Below are 21,874 nucleotides of genomic sequence, written 5' to 3' on the forward strand. Positions count from 1 at the left end.
GATGCCCTTTCTCCTGACAAGTGCCCTCAAGTGACAGGAGCTGTGTTACCCAAAATTCCTGAGGTGGCCCATGATTGATGCATTTGAAGCACAAAGTCCTGGTCCTTTGCCTCATGGTGGGGAGGGAGTATACCTCTCTGGTGCCACTCATGGTCCAGAGCTCCCTATGGGATCAGGCTGGGGCTTCAGCTGAAGCCAGATCTTGGATTAGCTTTCCCCTCCTGGTATATCCTGCTTCCTGACAGCACTCATTCAGTAAATCGCTCCTGCAAGAATCTCTGTTTTGGGCTCTGTTTCTAGAGAACCTGACCTAAAGCAGTACCCTTCTGGGTCTTTTCTGATTACTCTTCTTTAATGGGGCATGTTATTTGCTGGAACAGAGTGTAGAAGGATGGAGTAAGCTGGGGCTATCTGCAACTTTCATTTAGGTTAGCGGTCTTAACAGCAATTGCACTACTAGGTATTTATCCAAGGGATACAGGTGTGCTGTTTCAAAGGGGCACATGCACCCCAATGTTTATAGCAGCACTATCAACAACAGCCAAAGTATGGAAAGAGCCCAAATGTCCATCGATGGATGAATGGATAAAGAAAATGTGGTATACACATATACAGTGGAGTATTACTCAGCTATCAAAAAGAAGGAAATCTTGCCATTTGCAACTACGGGGATGGAACTGGAGGGTATTATGCTAAGCGAAATTAGAGAAAGACAAGTATCACATGACTTCACTCATATGAGGATTTAAGATACAAAACAGATGAACATAAGGGAAGGGAAGCAAAAATAATATAAAAATAGGGAGGGGGACAAAACATAAGGCACTCTTAAATATAGAGAACAGAGGGTTGCTGGAGGGTGGTTGGAGGGGGGATGGTCTCAATGGGTAAGAGGCATTATGGAACCTATTCCTGAAATCATTGCTGCACCATATGCTAACTAACTTGGATGTAAATTAAACAATAAATTCAAATTAAAAAATAGATTAGCAGTCTTAGATATCCTCTTATTAAGTTTACTACCTCCTTTGCAACAGTGCTCCTAGAAATCCCCTCAGTCACACTCTCTGCTTTAACTGCCTTCTCACCACCTCCTACGCACTGAATTCATATGTTGTAGCTCTAACCCCCAGGGTGACTCTATTTGGAGACAGGGCCTAGAGGTGGTAATTAAGGTTAAGTGAGGGGAGCCTGGGTGGCTCAGTTGGTTGAGTGTCCGACTTCGGCTTAGGTCATGATATCACGGCTCACGAGTTCGAGCTCCGCATCAGGCTCTGTGCTGACAGCTCAGAGCCTGGAGCCTGCTTCAGATTCTGTGTCTCCCTCTCTCTCTGTCCCTCCCTTGCTCATGCTCTGTCTCTGTTTCTCAAAAATAAACATTAAAAAAAATTAGTAATGTTAAATGAGGTCAGGCAAGGGCAATGATACAATAGGATCAGTGTCCTTTTAAGAACGGACACCAGAGAGCTCGCTTTCCCGCTGTGGACAGAGAAGAGGTCATGTGAGCACATAGGAAGATGGTGGCCGTGTACAAACCAGGAAGAGAGGTCTCACCAGAAACCAACAATGCTGACACTCTGAGCTTGGCCTTTCAGTCTCCAGAAGTGTGAGAAAATAAATGTCTGTTTAAGCCCCCAGCCTGCTGGATTTTCTCACGGCAGCCCGCCTTCACCATGCTTCCTCCAGCACCTCCTCTGCTGTGTCCTGCCTGTCTCTCCTTCAGTTCCATCTCCGCTGCCATTTGGAGTTTATTAACCTTAGCCCTCTGGGGACATTCCCCCTCCTCTGAAGCTACCTGAGGGCTGAGATGGCTTGAGTCTAATAAAAAAAAAAAAAAAAATGTTGAATAAGCATTTTACGTCTGTGACATGTTCAAGAAAACTCTCTAGTTCCGGTAAAGCATGGCTGTTCTCAGCTTCCTTTTCACCAAAATCCCGATTTCACCGTATGTAGTGAAAATCCTTTCCAGTTAGAGGTTGCAATTATTTCCTTGAAGATGAAATTCTTTTTTTTTTCTTTTTATAATTCTTCTGTTGTGAATATGTGTTTTGAAAAAGGAGACAGAGTAAAAATCTCTTTCTGCCACCATCTTTAACCAGAAGTATCCATCCTATATTTATAAATGATTTATATCCCATTATAAAGTATATTTGAGGTCTATATATTTGCTTTCTAATGTATGGATGCACTGTTGTTTCCAGTTTTCTGTCCTGTAAACAGCATTGCTATAAATCTTGGTTCATTTGTCACTGATCTGATCCTTTCATTAGCATGTATTCCCATAAATGGAATTTGTGTCAAAAGCTATACGCATAAAACTTCTCACACTGCCACATGCTATTTTTAGGGGGCTTGCTATCAGCTACAAGGGGCTGTTGGAGCATCACCTTAGAAGGTGGAGCTCCCAAAGGATGCCCCCCACGGAGGGGAATTCCTGAGACAGGACTCAGAACTGCAATGCTTGTTAAAAGTCTGCATAAATGAGTGAGAGATGCAAGAATTTTCATTTGTGTAATATTTCTTTGCCCTGTTTGAGTACATCATAAAACGTCATTAGATTTTTACTTTTGTTTTATTTATTTTGAGAGACAGAGACAGCACGAGTGGGGGAGGGGCAGAGAGAGAGGGAGGGAGACAGAATCCCATGCAGGCTCCACACTATCAGCGCAGAGCCCGATACAGGGCTTGAACTCACGAACCGTGAGATCATGACCTGAGCCGAAATCAAGAGTTAGACACACGGGGCGCCTGGGTGGCTCAGTCAGTTAAGCGTCCAACTCTTGGTTTCAGCTCAGGTCATGATCTCACAGTTCGTGGGTTTTAGCCCCATGTTGGGCTCTGTGCTGACAGTGTAGAGCCTGCTTGGGATTCTGTCTCCATCTCTCTCTGCCTCTCCCCTGCTTGCTCTCTCTCTCTCTCAAAAATAAATAAATAAACATTAAAAAACAATTTTAAAAAAAGAGTCAGACACTTAACCAAAGAGTCACCCAGGCGCCCCTACAGTTTTACTTTTTAAAAAATCCATCCCTTTAAATAAATTGATCGGTTGTTTAACTTGGCACTGTGGTAGGCACTGGCCCACGGTAAATGATCCAAAAATGGGTACTTTATTAGCTAGCTTTATTAAAAAACTCCTCAAGGATGTTATAGTATAGAGACAGAGATATGCAAACAAATGAACATTGTTTATTTATTGAAAATATTCATTGAAAATCTACTATGTGCCAGGCACTAGGGCCTGAGGATACAGTCATAAACAAAAGAAACAAAAGTTCTCTGCCCTGTGGAACTTACATGCTAGTGAGGGAAAGACACAACAAATACGATATACATGAGAAATAAGAAAAAAATATGTGTGGGGCACCTGCGTGGCTCAGTCAGTTAAGCGTCCGACTCTTAGGTTTGGCTCAGGTCATGCTTTCACAGTTTGTGAGTTTGAGCCCTGCGTCGGGCTGACCATACAGAGCCAGCTTGGGATTCCCTCTCTCCCTCTCATTCTGCCCCTCCCCTGCTCTCTCTCTCACTCTCTCAAAATAAATAAACTTAAGAAAAAAGAAAAGAAAAAAATATGTATAGTAATAGGTAGGGCCATCCCTGAAGGCTTGTGGGAGCCAAGGGCAATTCAATCAATTGAGACCCTACCCAAGATATTTACACCTGAAAGGAGGCTGCGCTGCCCTCATCTTTCAAAGCTTGCTTGGGGTATGATTGAAGGGGGGAAAATCTAAGTTGAATTTTAGTGAGAAAAGAGGAGTAAGGTACCAGAACCCCTGAAGCATAGGACACAGGGTGGCTAGTCCCAGAACACAGGAGAAAAACACAGGGAAGGAAGACTGAATGCGTTCACGTTGCAGTGGTGTGTGTGGGTGGGAAATGGCCAGGATGGTGAGATACAGGATGCCAGGGAAGGCCTCACTGAGGAGATTTGGTGTAAGGATCTGAAGTCCATGAGGAAGCTAGCTGTACAGATACCTAAGGAAAGGAAAGAGAAGGCAGACTCAAAGGTCTAAATTGCATAGCACACACAGCACAATGGGAGTCAGGAGTCAGTGGGTAGGTGGAGATAAATCCAAATGAGGGATGAGGGGGACAGAGGAAGCCAACTGGGGACAAATGATACTTTGAAAAGATGATGGGGTTCAGCAGTGAGGAGGAAAAAAGATAAAGCCACATATTATTATACCTATTTCTTGAAACTTGGAGAGGTTTTCGTAAGGATGAAATGAGTTTTTAAAGCCCAGGAAAACGCAGGTTAAAGAATATGCTGTTTTTAAGTATCATAAAGTGGTAAGACAAGCACTAACACTGATAACTTGCTGTCTGCATCCGCGGAAGACAGAAACCGAGAAAAAAGACTTAGAGATAATTTACTAGGTCTGTGCCAAAGAGATCAATCAGACAACCTCTGGAGATCCTTTCCAGCAATCTGTGAGCCCTTCTTACGCAAAGAATCATTGACATTTCAGTTTAGGAAGGTGGCCAAAAGAGAATCCTTAGCATTTCATTTTATTGAACAGGAACACAATTGCTCTGAGTCACCTTCCTTCTCAAAAACCTTACATGGCTCCAGTGTTAGGAGAAACTATTTGAGAACATTAAAGGCTGTCTGTGATCTGTATGGTTTTCGTCTCATTCTTTGCCCTAGTCAGACTTAAATCCTCATCACATCCTCCAAATGTGTTTGATCAGAGAGTGCTCATCTTCACATTGCCGATCACACCAACGTTGCTCTTGAAATACCTTTCTTACTCTCCTCCATTTATTTGAAACTTACCTTTCTAAAAGTAAATTTGTGCAACAAATCGTGGTAAGTAGTTTATCAGAAAGTAGTAAGAGCCTAATTTTGACCAGTTCCCGCTGGGAATCTCTTCTAAGGAAATCATCTGAGGGGCAGCACGGAGATACCCTCAGTAGCATTAATGATTTTTACTTTTCTATTATGAAGAATGTCAAGCACACACAAAGATAAAGAGATGGGGACAGTGAAGCGCCCCCCCCCCATACGTCCACCACCCAGATCTAACAATTTATTGCCATATTTGTTTCAACTAACGCCATTTCCCTTAAAGTCTGCTGAAGTATTTTAAAGCAAATTCCAGATATGTCATTTTACCCCTACATACGTCTATATGCATCTCTGAAAAGTATGAGCATTCTTGCCTAAGCATGATGCCAGTAACACACCTAGTGAAATGAACAGTAACACCCAATCTGTAAGAGTATGTCCTCAACTGTCTTTAAAATGTCTTACTTTCAGTTGGTTTGCTCAAATCAGATCCGAACATGATCTACACACGGCATGAAGTTATTGGGACTCTCATGCCTTTTTGACTCTAGAGTGGACCCCCTCCCTTAATTAATTACCATTTTTCAGGCCACTGACTTGAAGAAACCAGGTCACTTGCTGTGTAGGATAAGCCACATTCTAGATTTGTCTGTGAATCGGTCAGGACAGGCCAGGTTATACTCCAAATTTCATGGACTTAAAACGATGAACCTTTATTTTTCCTTCTGTATGTCCATCTCACACTGGCTGAGAGGTCTGCTACCTGCCATCACCAGGCTCACTTCCAGACCCAGACTGATGAAGTAGTTACTGTGTAGAACGTCACGGCCGGTCGTTGTGACAGAGAAAAAAAAAAAAGAGCTTTGAAGTGTCTCATGCAGGCAATTAAATGCTCGGCCTAGCAATCACTTTCCCCTCATCTCATCACCCACAATTGGTCACATGGCCCTACCCAAGCCAAGAAGGCCAGGAAGCATATCTTACCTTGCGCAGGGAAGGCGCAGCTCTGCACATTTCAGTGAGCTACAAAATGGCCTCTAGTCTATTTGCTTCCTTTTGGTGTCATTTTACTTGTTTATCCATCCCTCGTGTTTCCTGGAAATGGAAGTGAACTCTAGAACTTGACTCGATTTAGGCTCAGTAATTTTGGCATGAGGACTTCGGAGGCTGGCCTGTGTGCTTCATGTTGCATCACATCAGGGGGCATACAGTGTTTAATTGTAGTAGATTATAGCAGTAATAGCCACCACCTCCCTCTCCTCCCATCATATATGTGTGTGTGTGTATGTATGTGTGTGTGTATATATATATATACATGCATATATATACACACACACATACACACACACACACACACACACACACACACAGATAATGGAGGGGGGGAGAGATTGATTTTAAGAAATTGGCTCATATGATTATGAAGTCTGGCAAGTCCAAAATCTGTAGGGTTGGCTGACAGGCTGGAGACCCAGGGAAGAGCTAATGTTGTAGTACAAGTCCGAAAGCTGTCCACTGGCAGAATTCTTTCTTGCCTGGGAAAGGTCAGTCTTTATTCTATTAAGGTCTTCAACTGATTGGGTGAAGTCCACCCACATTATGGAGGGCAACCTGCTTTACTCAAAGTCCACCAATTTAAATTTTTTTTTTTCAACGGTTTTTTATTTATTTTTGGGACAGAGAGAGACAGAGCATGAACGGGGGAGGGGCAGAGAGAGAGGGAGACACAGAATCGGAAACAGGCTCCAGGCTCCGAGCCATCAGCCCAGAGCCTGACGCGGGGCTCGAACTCACGGACCGCGAGATCATGACCTGGCTGAAGTCGGACGCTTAACCGACTGCGCCACCCAGGCGCCCCAAAGTCCACCAATTTAAATGTGAATCTCATTCAAGAAAAACCCCCACACATAAAACATTCAGAATGTTTGAACAAATATCTGGGCACTGTGGCCCAGTCAAGATAATACACAAAATTAACCATCATAAAGATATTTCACTAAGATTGTGTTGTGGGTTGAACGGTCTCTAAAAAGACATGTTGAAGTCTTAATCCTTGAATGTGACTTTACTTGAAAATACGTTGCAGATGTAATCAGTTAAGATGAGGTCACACTGGAGTAGGGTGGACCCTAATTCAACATAGGACTGATGTCCTTATAAGAAGAGAAGACACACAGAAACAGATATGCACAGAGGGAGAATGATGTGAAGACATACAGAGAGCATGCCATATGATGACAGAGGCAAAGTGGAGCTGCGGTGCTACAAGCCAAGGATTTCCAGAAACACGAGAAACTAAGAGAAAGGCATAGAACAGATTCTCCCTCAGAACCTCCAGTCAGAACAAACACTCAATTCCTTCATTTCTGACTCGTAGCCTCCTGAGCCGTGAGAGACTAAATTTCTATTGTTTTAAACCACCCAATTTGTCGTACATTATTATGGCAGCCCCAAGAAACTAATACGAACCCCAGAGGCAAAACACTATGTTCTAATGCCACTGTTTCTATGTGTTTATCAACCTGAGATAACATTAGGTTTACGCATTTCTGGTTTTTTTTTCAATATTCTGGATTTTTCTTTTTTTACCTTTTGGCTATATTGGTTATTTATGTTTTCAAAGTCAAACTATATAATAAAGTACATTCAGAGAAGTTTTATTTCCCTCTAGTGTGTCTTATTTTATTCTTTACCTCCCCCACTTATCCAAAAAATCAAATAATATCAATATGGTTGTCTATGGGAAGTCCGATAATGTTTTTCCTAATTCTTCCCTGAGATTTTCAAATCAAGGCAAAATAAAATTAAAAGAAATAAATTATTTGTTCTACAAGACCCAGCTCATGTCGCCTCCATGAAACCTTCCCATAAGTACTTTCTCTTTTCTGAATTCATACATTCTGTGTCTATATTGCTCACTTAGCCCTTTTCATCAGTTAAAAAATTAATGCACTGAACCTAAAAAAAAATTAATGCACTGATATCTGAGGGGCATCCTGTTAGATGTTGTGAGGACACCACGGATTATCAGTTAAGTTTTCACATATAGTCATTTCCTTTGTTAAGCTGTATATAGAAGAGAGAGCTTTCTCATAGCCTACATGGTGGCCAACACTTCTGACTAATGAACCAGTTCCTTTGCACAAAATGGCGAAGAGAAAATAAAAACTGAAACAGATCGATGCAAGTCCCTTTAATAAAGTATATCAATGACAACTTCATGTTTAAATAAACGTATTGTTAAAAAATCATGCAAGTGTATTTTGTTATAAAGACTAAGAAAGATTTGAGACTGCTATTCCCTCTGCAGAAACACTATGCACAGATGCAAAATGATCAAAGGCTGATATAATAATGAATCTCAAGTAAGTGGCGTGGCCATCCCGGGCCTGTAAAGGAAAAAGCAATATGAATGCTTTTAGCAATTTTAGTTAACTGTTGAATGGCAGCTAGCAGAAGAAAGGGTTTGATGCAAGAACGATATCCTAAATATATAATAATATATAAGCTACAACACTCAGAAGAGAAGCCAGCTGCACATAATAGTGAAGTTGCTCTGATGTATTATCAGGCAAGTATCAGCATTGGTTTGATGAAAAAAAAAAAGCAGGTGGAGCTAACAATTGCAACTTTACATTTCTGATTTTTTTTTTTTAACGTTTATTTATTTTTGAGACAGAGAGAGACAGAGCATGAACGGGGGAGGGTCAGAGAGAGAGGGAGACACAGAATCGGAAACAGGCTCCAGGCTCTGAGCTGTCAGCACAGAGCCCGACGCGGGGCTCGAACTCACATACCGCGAGATCGTGACCTGAGCCTAAGTCGGACGCTTAACCGACTGAGCCACCCAGGCGCCCCTCTGATTAATTTTTTAAGTGTCTTTCTATGGGGCACCTGGGTGGCTCAGTTGAGTGTCCAACTTTGGCTCAGGTCATGATCTCATGGTTCATGAGTTCGAGCCCCACATCGGGCTCAATGCTGTCGACACAGCCACTTCAGATCCTTGGTCCCCTTCTCTCTCTGCCCTTCCCCTGCCTGCATTCCCTCTCTCTCTCAAAAATAAACATGTTTAAAAAGTGTCTTTCTGAAGTATTTTTCATGTTTAGATTTCCCTTGTTTTATGATTCCTCTGACTATATACCCTGAAACGTTACTGTACTTTCACATTGATATAATTTCTCTGGAAAGCAAATTGACAATATACATAAGCAGCTATAAACATGTCTACACTGATGGACCCAGTAATTCTATTCCTTGAAATTTAATCTTAGAGAATAATTCACAAGGTGACGATCATGGTAGCAAGAACATGCATAACATGGCCTCTGTAGTATTACTTGTAATGACAGAGGGAGGAAAAATGAAATCAGTTAACATTTGCCTATTTTCATACATTTAATTTGAATTATGAAACTTGTAATATAATATTGTTTAAAAAGATACAAAATTCTTCATTTTGATAACTATGTGATGCATATTGACAACTAGAAGAAAAAAAGTGTAATAAAAGCTGTTGTGGTAGGCTAATAAAATCATGGCTGATTTCCAGCTTCCCATTCCCCCTTACTATTTTCCAAATGTTCTATATAATTTTGCAGTGCTCCTTGATTCACAGTGAGTTCTGAAACAAAATACTTACCAGAAGCTTACTAATCATAACTCATTAGTAAAGATGGACAAAAACAGGCAGTTAATATTCTGTCTAATTAATCATTTTTCTGCCCCCCACTGGCCTCTCCAGTCCTTGGGCATGTGTGGGTGGTAGAGAAGATAATTAAGAGGATTCAAAAACTTCCTACAGAATCTTTTGAAACGCTGCGCCCAGTAAGTTGTGAAGAAGGAAACTTAACTTTAAGCCTCATTTAGAGAAATCTTAATTAAACAAACACTATCATCTAAAAAACAAAAAACAAAAAAACACCCCACATTCAGTTGTTTTACTTTTTTGTGTGTTTGTCTAAAACCAGGGCCTGATAAACTAGCAGGAACAGAGAAACTCCTGATGAGGCAGCAGCTTCATCAACGGGCATTCATTCCACTTGACAAGCAAAGCCCAATGGAATGTTGTCGAAAAATGCTGGTTCTCTTTCCACCTCATCTCTCTTTGGCTTATTTGTTGCTGATCCTATGCTCCAGTTCCCCTTATGTGAATCTCCCTTGTCCTTTCATGCTTAAATTAACATCCGATTTTGGCATCTCGACCTTTTTCAATTCCTATTCTAAAAGGCCTACAGAATCAAATGAAAGAAAGCTAAGCAAGTAAATACTTCAAAATAAATGAACAAAATAAAGATAAATAAGTGAACTGTTTTATCCTTGCTGTCATTCTACGATAGACAAGAGCCTAGTTTATGAATGCTATATTTAGAATATAATATTATTGAGAATAACCTTCTCTGTTGGTTGATTGGATAAAGAACCTATAATATAACAGGAAGATATTTATTAACTTTATGACTAAAGAGATAGATTTAAAATTTAAATACATTGTGCTGGCTACAGATAATGTTTATCTCTACCAAGTATATTTACTTACCATAATTTCTTCATTCTGAAGCTGCCCCTCTGTGTGGACTAGATCTAAAGCAAATTTAACAGAAATGAATTAGGGACCAAAATACATGAGGACAGCTACTGAAATTTATGTTCAGCAAAACATGATGTCTGGTAAACTACAGTTAGATCAGACTTACCAGGGTTTGGGGGTTAAAATTCAATTTCAAAATAGCAATATGTGATATAAAAAGCATGAAAGATAAACTGTGAGTTCTAGACCATCTCTAGTAAGTATAAACAAAAGGAAATGGAAATTACAGTAAAGGAATATAAAGTAAGGAATGGATAAAATGTGGAAATCCCTTTTAAGGATCAAGCTATTAACAGTTATTATAGGCCTGAAAGGAGCCATCTTTTTTTTTAAGTTTATTTATTTTGAGAGAGAGAGGGAGCATGAGAGAGAGTAGGGAAGGGGCAGAGAGAGAATCTCAAGCCTCAAGCAGGCTCCATGATGCTGGTGCAGAGCCCGATGCAGGGTTTGAACTCACGAACCACGAGATCATGACCTGAGCCGAAATCAAGAGTTGGATGCTTAACCAACTGAGCCACCCAGGTGCCCCTTGAAAGGAGCCATCTTATCACCACTCTCATGGGTCATGACTACAGCTCAGTTTCTCACACTAAATTTTTACTGTGATGTTGAATTATGCTGCCCATGAATTGACCTTTTCAGGTATCTAACTTAAAAAACCTTTACTTATATAATTTTAAAACATTAACTTAGTTGATCACAAGTTAATCACATCAAACATTTTTTGGAAACATGATTTGAATTTTTTTAAATGTTTTTTTAACTTATTTTTGAAGGAGAGAGAGACAGAGCATGAGTGGGGGAGGAGCAGAGAGAGAGGGAGACACAGAATCTGAAGCATGCTCCAGGCTCTAAGCTGTCAGCACAGAGCCTGATGCGGGGCTCGAACTCACGAACTGTGAGATCATGACCTGAGCCAAAGTCAGACGCCCAACCAATGGAGTCACCCAGGCGCCCCTGAATTTTTTTTTTTTTAACGTTTATTTATCTTTGAGAGACCAAGACAGAGTGTGAGCTGGGGAGGGGCAAAGAGAGAGGGAGACACAGAATTCAAAGCAGGCTCCAGGCTCCGAGCTGTCAGCACAGAGCCCAATGCAGGGCTCGAACTCACGAACTGTGAGATCATGACCTGAGCTGAAGTCAGACGCTTAACCAACTGAGCCACCCAGGTACCCTGGAAATATGATTTGATTAATATAATAATAAATACTGTCATAATTTAGAAATTAACTTTCTTTGTATCAGAATAGTTAGCATGCATACTTTTTCAAGGCACATCCTACGAACAGGGTAGTCTGTAGGAAGTAAGATGGTGCATGACTTTGTTTCCTAACCTCTTTCTGAGGTAATGAATAGTAATCCCCTGCCTGACCCTTTCTTCCTTCTCTAGTCCTGCTCCTGAGAGATAATGTTTTCAACTCCTTAAGCTTTTTTCCCTGGAATTGTAACATGTTTATATTCCATTCTCAATTTGTAAATGATTTACTGACTTTATATTATGGTAGGAGAAAGTTTAGGTCTCTTAGACCAATATTCTCTCCCTTTTCCTCCTGTAACTTTTCCCTCCCGCCATCCTCTCAATTTTGAAATCAATACTTGATGGTTACATTATTGCCTATATAAATGTTATTTACTGCTGAAATGAGTAATGGACTACGATCCCATTTTCTTTCTTACACAATTCCTCCTCTACCAGGAGTTAATAATAACCTCTTCTTTCATTAGTTTTATAATTATGAAAAATTGGAAAATCTCACATACATAAAAGAAGAGAGGATATAATTCCTGTATATACCTATCATCTTGATTTTATACTTATTAACATTTCAATATACTTAATTTATGGAATTTTTTTTGCTCAAGTATCTTATTTTATTTTTTTTTTTTATTTTTTATTTTTGAGACAGAGACAGAGCATGAATGGGGGAGGGGCAGAGAGAGAGGGAGACACAGAATCGGAAGCAGGCTCCAGGCTCTGAGCCATCAGCCCAGAGCCCGACGCGGGGCTCGAACTCACGGAGTGCGAGATCGTGACCTGAGCTGAAGTCGGACGCTTAACCAACTGAGCCACCCAGGCGCCCCTGCTCAAGTATTTTAAAGCATGTTCTAAGACAACATGACATTTCACCTCCAATTATTTGATTATCTATCTCTAAATAATAAGGATATTTTCTTACATAACCATAATACTATTATCATACTAACATTAAAAAATGCTTTAGGGGCGCCTGGGTGGCTCAGTCGGTTAAGTGTCTGACTTTGGCTCAGGTCATGATCTCCTGGTTTGTAGGTGTGAGCCCTGCATTGGGCTCTGTGCTGACAGCCGGAGCCTGGAGCCTGCTTCAGATTCTGTGTCTCCCTCTCTCTCTGCCTCTCCCCCGTTCGTGTTCTCTCTCTCAAAAATAAACAAACACTAAAATAATTTTTAAAATGCTTTAATATTATATAATAACCAGTCCACATTCAAATTTTCCAATTGTTCCCAAAATGTCTTTTTATGGTTGCTTTATCCAAATCAGAATTAAGTCTCTTTTAATCTTGAACTAATTTTCCCCCCATTTTTTCCCACGTCAGTCTTACTGAAGGGACCAGAATGCAGAATGACACACATTTTGTCATCTTGCCTCTTCATGGTTTCATTAAATCTGTTCCTCTGTCCTCTGTTTCCTATATACTGGAATTAGAACTAAAGGCTTGATCATATTCAGGGTTTGAGGCTTTCACCAAATGTCTGTGTGATCTTTGGCTGTCTTTCGTTACTTATAATAAATCACTTGAAAATTGTGTGCATGAAACCAGGCTCACTGACTAGTGGATTTCAATAGGTGGCCAGGAAAAAGCTAGGCTTTGTCAGTATCCACAGGTCTTTTTTCTATAGCCATTCAGTTTCTCCAAAAATTAATCATTCGGTCTCCTGGCCAGGACTATATTCTTGGTCGCTGTCATAAATAGTAGAGCACAGAGGAGTTCCCACCATTCAACATGCAGGCTTCCACTTAAATCCCATTTTCAACTCCATGCCTCACTTAGCTTTCTCTATTATGCCTGGTCTCCCGGAGTTCTGAGCCTCAACATTCAGTGTTTCTAGTCACCCCTTGCAAGTGGTTTGTGGTCCAGCTTTGTGGAATAGGAGAACTTACCTAGGGCCCAAGCATTCTATATATAGATATTCAACTAATCACCCTTGTTTTCTGGTCCTTGTCTCACTTGCACTTTCCATGGTACCTCTTACATTCAAATTCTAGACCTTTCTAGGGTTCTGTTTGGGCAAACTGGCGTGCTTCACACTGATATTCTCCTTGACACTTAGGTTATAACTTACTCCATTCAGCTGTACAAGTTAATTCTCTTCCACCTGTATCCTCTCTTCCATAATATCCATCTCTCACATCTGCTTTGATCTCCTATGGTTTTTGTTTGCTTTTATTTTTTGCCCTTGTAGGTTTATGCTTCCTTTTCCTTCCTTCTTTCTTTCTTCCTTTATTTTATTTTTTACTTATTTTTGAGAGAGTGTGCTCGCATAAGTGGGGGAGGGGCAGAGAGGGGTACAGAGGATCCAAAGTGGGCTCCATGCTGACAGCCAAGAGCCCCACGTGGGCCTCAAACTCACAAACCATGAGATCATGACCTAAGTTGAAGTCAGACACTCAACTGAGCAAGCCACCCAGGTGCCCTGACTCCTTTTATTTCTTTATTATTATTTTCATGGTATTTTCATGGAAGGAGAGGAAATAGACACATGAAGGCAATATGTTGTGTTTAACTCGAGGAAATTCTGCTGATGATATTAAATAGTACCACTAATTAGGAAGGAAGGAAAGACAGGAAACTAACATTTACTGTCTACCATATGCCAGATACTAAGTTCACAAAAACCTTAAATGGTAGGTTACCATCTCCATTTTTCAGATAAGGATTCTGAAACCCCAAAAAATTAAGTATTAACATGGTAACAGTTGCATAACCAGTAAGTGAAAAAGCAGTCTTGTATTCAAACCTGAGTTTTTCTGGGCTCTAAAGAAATCACAAGAGTCATCTTTTTCCACCAAAATGCAGTCGGATTGGAGATACAGAATCAAAGGACAATACTCCTTCATTATCAGAATAATGCTGGCAAAAAACAAGCACATACCTCTTTCAATCCATGGCTCAAAATCAACTGGCTCTTTAGAGGTGCTCTTTTCAATCCTCAACGTCCTCACTGACATTGTAAGCAAACAAAATGAATAAAGTGTTAATTACCTACCTGATTTTATGTTGCTGTCCCTATATTCCTTTTTTCCTCTGTTTCAAAGTGTCAACCACGGGTGGGACTGCACAAAATACTGGGATCAGAAACACCATTGAAAAATCATCCACATACTCTGTCTGTAGGGCCCAATGGTAAAATGCAGTCTTATGTCACTATAATCTTATAAATGTACTAACAACACAAAGTTAGTAGAGTCTTTTTTTTTTTAATTTTTTTAAAGTTTATTTATTTTTGAGAGACACAGAGAGAGAGAGTGCAAGCAGGGGAGGGGCAGAGACAGAGGGAGACACAGAATCCAAAGCAGGCTCCAGGCTCTGAGCTGTCAGCACACAGCCTGACGCAGGGCTCGAACTCACGAACTGTGAGATCATGACCTGTACCGAAGTTGGACGCTCAACCGACTGAGCCACCCAGGCGCCCCTAGAATCTTTGAATTTGGTATCATCCAGAGTTTTTTGAATACTGGTAATAATAATAATAATAATAATAATAATAAATTATTTTTATATTCTGATAATATTATTAATTATTATTATTATTATTATTATTAGCGGTCTTGGTCATAAATATTTACTAGAGAAACTACTGTGAGCCAGGCCTATTTACTCATTCACTCCTGACCATAATCTTATGAGAAAAAATATTACCAATCCACTTTATTGATGAGGAAACAGGCTTAGAGAAATCAGGCACCCTAGAGAAGTAAGGCAAAGTGTTCAATGATACACAACTAGTAGGGGCCAAAAGTGGAATTCTAACTTTAGGTGTGTCTGACTCCAGAGCCTCTAAAATTAATGTCCGAAGAGAGACTTAACCAGAATGTAGGCATTTTCCTTCTGCATTGATTTTTCTCCATTACCCCTAACCCAGATCCTGCTACCCCAGAACCACTCTTCTCTTCTTTGTTCTGTGCCCTAGGGGGAGGATCCCTGTAGACAGCACCACTGGCTACTGGTCAGATTTGGCTAATGGGAGGCACTGGGAGGAAATTGGAGGGCAGTGGCGAAGTGAGATCAAGTTTTTTCTCCACTCCCTTCCTGCTTCCATGCCATGTCTTTGACAGTGGTTGGGTCCCTTCATGATTACAGCTGCTGCTGGGCCACAGGCTCCAGCTCCCACTGGGCTCCGAAAACACTGTTTCCATCCCTTATCCCAGGAGTGGTAATGACTTATTGCTGTAGCCAGTTTCAGGATGTTCCCACCATCCCTGATTTGTTTCTTTATTCAGACCATAATTTTGTAAGTAATCTCATCAATAAATTCATTTGAACCATCTGGGATATATTGTTTCCTGCCATGACTTTGTCTGAAATACTTTATCCTTAAATAAACATAAGACAGGATTAGAATGATGTTCCAATGGGAGAGTCTCCTCCTAAGCCCCTCAGAAAATGCCATTATTAATAGAAGAATCAAAATGATCCCATGCAAATAATCAGGGTTATCAGATTTTCAGAAAGAATTTGACAGAGGAACCCCAAGCCAAATGAATCTGGAATAAAGATGTTGAAGAACTTAGTGTTCTGGCAAGCTGGCTTCTTATGTTTATAATAGGTCTTTTGCCAAAGATTATCAAATAGTAAATTGCATGGAAATTATTATGCACTTTGGAAGGGTTTCAAATTTGCAATTTTAGAGAAGCTAACTGTGCTCAAGGCAGTTAACCCATATTCCTCACTCTCCCACCCCAGCCATAAAACTGTAAAAAAAGTTAGTGTTCTGCCAAGAAGTTTACTTGTTTTGCCAAAAGTTTACATATGTGCCCTCTGCCTATGGGAAAATTAAAAGATGATGAATAATCACATATGATATGCTTACCAAAGTAACTCTGGATTACAAGTCTTTCAATCCTTACATGTTTGTGAAAACAAATAATGAACTCTTGGGGAAACATTCCTGTTGTGGTCCAAAATGTATCTGGATTCCTATTGTTAATTTTAAAGAAAAAGAGAAAGGAAGACCCAAATAAAAATGTTTAATCACAAAATTCTAGTGAATAAGTATTTTTAAAAAAATAAATGACCCTGGATTCTTATAATTCCTATCTCTTCCTTCTGCCTCTAATCTCTCCCCAACTTTAATAATTCTTCTTTACTACTAGCAGATCTATTTTTTAAAAACACAGAAACAGAACTGATATCGCTCTGGTCTGAAAGCCTTCAGTGGCCCCTTATTGCTCATAAACATGACTGTGTAGTATGGCATTTTACGACCCTGTACAATTTGGTCCATTATTAAAGTACACTGTCTCCCATCATAGTATCCTCTCTCATTACTGTAGTCACATTGGGCCAATTAAGATTCTGCAAAGACATCATATAGGCTCATGTTTCTGTGCCTCACTTAATTCATGAGATTCTCTTGACCCGAAAGCCTTTTTTCCCTTAGAAGTTTATTCACTCTTTGGTCCCATCTCTCAACCTCAACAAATCAGAATCACTTCCTCAGGCCTCCTTTGCACTTAGCATCGATTTTTGCATTGGTACTTATTTCTTGTGTTTTTATGGCTCCTGCTAGATGCTGACTTTTCTGAGTCAAACCGCTTTCTCTTACTTATCTTTATACCCCAGCAACTATCACAATGGCTGACCCATAGTAGATGCAGAATAGATGTGTGTTGAGAAAAAAATGCACTCACTTTTAAGTCACATATATAATTAAATATATAGTACTAAATATAACTATATAACTATAACTAAATATATAGTACTGCCTACAGAAATAACCATTTCTATTTTCTTTTTCTTTTTTGGAGGCAAATTTATACCTATGGTGAAATTTATCTTAAGTCTATAATTCAATGAGTTTAGACAATGTATATAGGTCAACCAATACCTCAATCAAGGTATATAACATTTCCATTGTTCCAGAAACTTTCCTTCTCTTTCCTTCCAGACAATTCTTACCTCCCTTAGGCAATTAATGCTCTGATTTCTATGACCACAGACTATGCCAAAATTTGGTTACTCATTCTTTTGTTTGATATTTTGTTAGATATTTGGATTGCTTCCAGTTTCTTAGTATTATGAATAGGTGATTACAAACGTTCTTGTACAGGTGTTTTTGTGGACATATTTTCAATTTCTCTTGGGTAATCATTAGGAGTAGAAATGCTGGGTCACAGGGCAGAGGTATATTTAATTTTACAAGAAGCTGTCAGATTTCCAAAGTGGTTGTACTATTTTACATTCCTACCATCAATGTAAGAGAGTTCTAGTTGCTCCACACCTTGTCAACACTTGCTATTGTCAGTCTTTTAAATGTTAGCCCTGCTAGTGGATGTAAAACGGTGTCTTACAATGATATTAATTTGCATTTCCCTGATAACAAATGTTGCTAAGCATTTTTTCATGGGCTTTTTGGCCATTCACACATTTTCTTTTGTGAAATGCCTGTTAAGTGTTTTTCTTTTATTATTAAACTGGTTATATAGTTGACTCTTAACAATGTGGGGGTTAGGGCTGCCGACCTGATACGCAGTCAAAATCTATGTATAACTTTTGACCCTCCAAACCTAACTACTAATAGCCTAGTATTTACCAGAAGCTTTACTGACAACACAATCAATTAACACATATTTTGTATGTTATATGTACTATATAATGATACAATAAAGTAAGCTAGAGTAAAAAACATGTTAAGAAAATCTGCAGGAAGAGAAAATATGTTTACACCACTGTACATATATTTCTTCAGAAAAAAATCCCATGCAGTTCAAACCCATGTTGTTCAAGGGTCAACTGTACATGACTATATATTTTTGTAGGAGTCCTTTGTGAAATAATATGTATTGTGTATATTTTTTTCCAGTCTGTAGTTTGCCTTTTCCTTTTCCTCCTTGTGTCTTTCAATGGGTAGAAGTTTTATTTTTGGTGAAGTCCAGTTTTACAACTTTTTTCTTTTATGTTTAGTGATTTTTACGTCCTAAGAAATCTTTGCTTACCCCATTGTCATGAAGGTACATTCTAATGTTTTCTTCTCGAAGCTTAGTAATTTTAGCTCTGAGTGGAGATCTATGATCCATCTTGAATTAACTTTTGTGTTTGGTATAAGGTACGGGTAGAGGTTCATTTTTATTTGTATGTTTATTCAGTTGTTCCAGCACCATTTACTAAAAGACTTTCCTTTTCTTATTTAATTGCTTTGATGTCTTTGCCTAAAATTAATGGACTGTATATGGGTAGATCTATTTCTGCCTCCTCCATTTTATTCCATTGTTCTGTTTCTATATCCTTAGCCTTCTGTTGAAAATTAATTGACCTTGGGGCATCTAGGTGGCTCAGTCAGTTAAGCATCTGACTTCAACTCAGTTCATGATCTCACAATTTGTGGGCTCAAGCCCCATATAAGGCTCTGTGCTGACAGTTCAGAGACTGGAGCCTGCTTCAGATTGTATCTCCCTCACTCTCTGCCCCTCCCCTGCTCATGCTTTCTCTCTCTCTCTCAAAAATAAATAAACGTTAAAAAAATTTAAAAAAGAAATAAAATTAATTGACCTTGCATAAGTGGGTCTATTTCTGGGCTTTCTATTCTGTCCCACTGATATAGATACCTATCTTTACAAAAATATCACACTGTTTTGATTACTGTAAGTTATTTTTAAATCTTGAAATCAAATCACATAAGTGCTCAAACTTTCTTCTTTTTCAAGATTATTTTGACTAGACGAGACCCTTGCATTTCCATATACGTTTCAGAATCAACTTGTTTTATGCAAAAAGTTATTTGAGATTTTAATCGACATTGTGCTGAATCGATGGTTATGTTAGGGAGAAATTGCATCTTGACAATATGAAATTTTCCAATCATTAATGTAGTGCATTTTTTTCATCTATTTAGTTATTTAATTTTTCTCAGCAACCTTTTATAGTTTTCAGTGTAAATGTTTGCATATCTTATTAAATTTATTCTTAACTCTCATATATTTTAACTGCTATTGTAAATGGAATTTTTTAAACTTCAGTTTCCAAATGTTTCCTGCTATTATATAGTAATACAGTTGATTTTTATATATTGACCTTGCTAAATTTACTTATTAGCTCTAGTAGGCTTTCTTTGGTAGCTTCCTTGTTTTTTGTAGATTCAGATGAAACAATGCAATCTGTGAACAGAGACAATTTTATTCCTTCTAATATTTATGCCTTTTATATCTTTTTTTTCCCCTTATTGCATGGTTTAAAACCTCCAGGACAATGCTGAATAGAAATGGTGAGAGCAAACATTCTTGCTCTATTTCCAGTCTCAGGGTGAAAGCATTTATTATTTCAGCACTAAGCTGAATGTGTTTAGTAGATGACTTTATCAGACTGGTTAATCTGATTGGTTGCTAAGAATTGTTATCATAAATGAATGTTGGGTTTTGTCAAAATCATCTATTGGGATGATCATCTGATTTTTCCCCCTCGTTCTGGCAATGTGGTGAATTACACCCAACCTTGTATTCCTATGATAACGTGGTAAATATGCCAACCTTGCATTCCCAGGATTAATTCCATTTGCTGAATTCAGTTTATAAGGATTCTTGTGTCTATGTTCATAAAGAATATTGTTCTTTAATTTTCCTTTCTTGTTTCCTTTCCTTCCTTTCCTTTCCTTTTAATGTTTTTATCAGATTTTATTTTCAGGGTTACACTGTTCTCATAAAAAACAATTTGAGAAATGTTTCTTCCTCTATTTTTGAAAGATTTATACTATTTCTTCCTCAAAATATTTGATAGACTTTACAATAGCTACATGGCTATTCAAATACCCTTTTTCACCTTTTGTCATTTTTATAGGTTGAGTTTTTCAAGGAATCTGTCCATTTAAGTCGTCAAATTTATTAGCCTAAATTTTTTCTTTTTTAATTAAAAACATTTTTTAATGCTTATTTATTTTTGAGAGAGAGAGAGAGAGAGAGAGAGAGAGACAGACAGACCACAAGTGGGGGAGGAGCAGACAGAGTGGGAGGGACAGAATCCAAAGCAGGCTCCAGGCTCTGAGCCGTTCAGTGCAGAGCCTGATGTGGCGCTCAAACCCATGAACTGTGAGATCATGACCCAAGCCGAAGTTGGATGTTTAACTGACTGAGCCACCCAGGGAACCCAATATTGCTTCTTTCATTGCTGGTACTGGTAATTTATATTTTCTCTATTCTTTCTTGGTCAATCTTACTAGTGGTCTATAACTTTTATTAATCCTTTCAGATAATCAATTTTGGCTTTGTTAATTTTTTCTAATTGTCTATTTTCTATTTCATTGATTTCTGCTCTTTATTATTTATTTTCTTCTACATTCTTTGGGTATACTTTGCTCTTCTTTATCTAGCTTCCTAAGGTGGAAATTTATTTGTTGGTTCTTAAAAATTCTTTATAATAGAAAACATTTATGCTATAAATTTCCCTGGAATCACCCACATTAGCTGCATCTACAAATGTGAATATATTGTGTTTTCATCATCATTCAGTTAAAAATATTTTCTAATATACCTTGTGATTTCTTCTTTGACCCATGGGTTATTTAGAAGTGCCATGCTTAAAATCTAAGTTTCAGAGATATTCTTCCAGATGTCTATTTAAAATTTATTTGTAATTTACTTACATAGTGGTCAGAGAACAAATTCTTTTCTCCAGCTTTATTGCAATATATTCAACATAACAACATTACATAAGTTTAATGTATACAACATGATGATTTGATACGTGTATGTGTTGTAAAATCATGACCACAATAAAGAACACAACCATCATCTCACATGTTTACCATTTTTTGGAAAATATATTCCCTAAGATCTGAATCTTTTGACATTTATTGAGATTTTATGCCCCAGTACATTTTAGTGAATGTTTAATGTATACTTGTTCCCTGTGCCATTGTTGATTATAGTGCTGTATAAATGTCATTTTAGTCAAGGTGACTGGCAGTATCGTGCAGATCATTCTATCTTTACTATGCCTTTACTATCTGTATCTTTAGATTTTTCATCTGGCTGCTTTACCATTACTGAAAGAAAGTTGTTAAAATCTTCAAGTATGATTATGGATTTGTCTATTTCTCTTTCATCTGTCAGTTTTTGCTTTATAAATTTTGAAGATCTATTATTAGGTCAGTACACATTTAGGAGTATTATCTCTTCCTGATGAAAAGATGCTCACACCTTGTAAAATGTCCCCTTCATCTCTGGTAATTCTCCCCTTTTACATTCTACTTTGTCTAGTATGAATATAGCCAGTTACTTTCCTATGTTTATTGTTTATAGAATGCATCTATT

The 21,874-nt window shown here is 38.6% G+C and overlaps 1 protein-coding gene across 8 annotated transcripts in view; it reads right to left on the reverse strand.

Moving 5' to 3' along the window:
• The window catches only part of HSPB11 (heat shock protein family B (small) member 11), a 43,512-nt gene that overhangs the window by 4,258 nt on the left and 17,380 nt on the right, over positions 1 to 21,874 (reverse strand). For 4 of the 8 annotated variants that reach the window (XM_042997254.1, XM_015535307.2, XM_015535309.2 and 1 more), the window contains 4 exons: positions 16,444 to 16,550; positions 14,506 to 14,574; positions 10,323 to 10,366; positions 7,965 to 8,175 (listed from right to left, as the gene is read on the reverse strand). In XM_042997254.1, coding sequence (XP_042853188.1) covers positions 8,062 to 8,175; positions 10,323 to 10,366; positions 14,506 to 14,574; positions 16,444 to 16,550 — 334 coding nt within the window. In that variant the 3' untranslated portion in view covers positions 7,965 to 8,061. Of the gene's footprint in view, positions 1 to 1,554; positions 1,819 to 5,023; positions 5,882 to 7,964; positions 8,176 to 10,322; positions 10,367 to 14,505; positions 14,575 to 16,443; positions 16,551 to 21,874 lie in introns of those variants that run through there. The other 4 variants (XR_006221447.1, XR_006221448.1, XM_042997252.1 and 1 more) reach the window with 4 other exon arrangements.

Source organism: Panthera tigris, chromosome C1, assembly GCF_018350195.1.
Source record: "Panthera tigris isolate Pti1 chromosome C1, P.tigris_Pti1_mat1.1, whole genome shotgun sequence".
Classification (NCBI taxonomy): domain Eukaryota; kingdom Metazoa; phylum Chordata; class Mammalia; order Carnivora; family Felidae; genus Panthera; species Panthera tigris.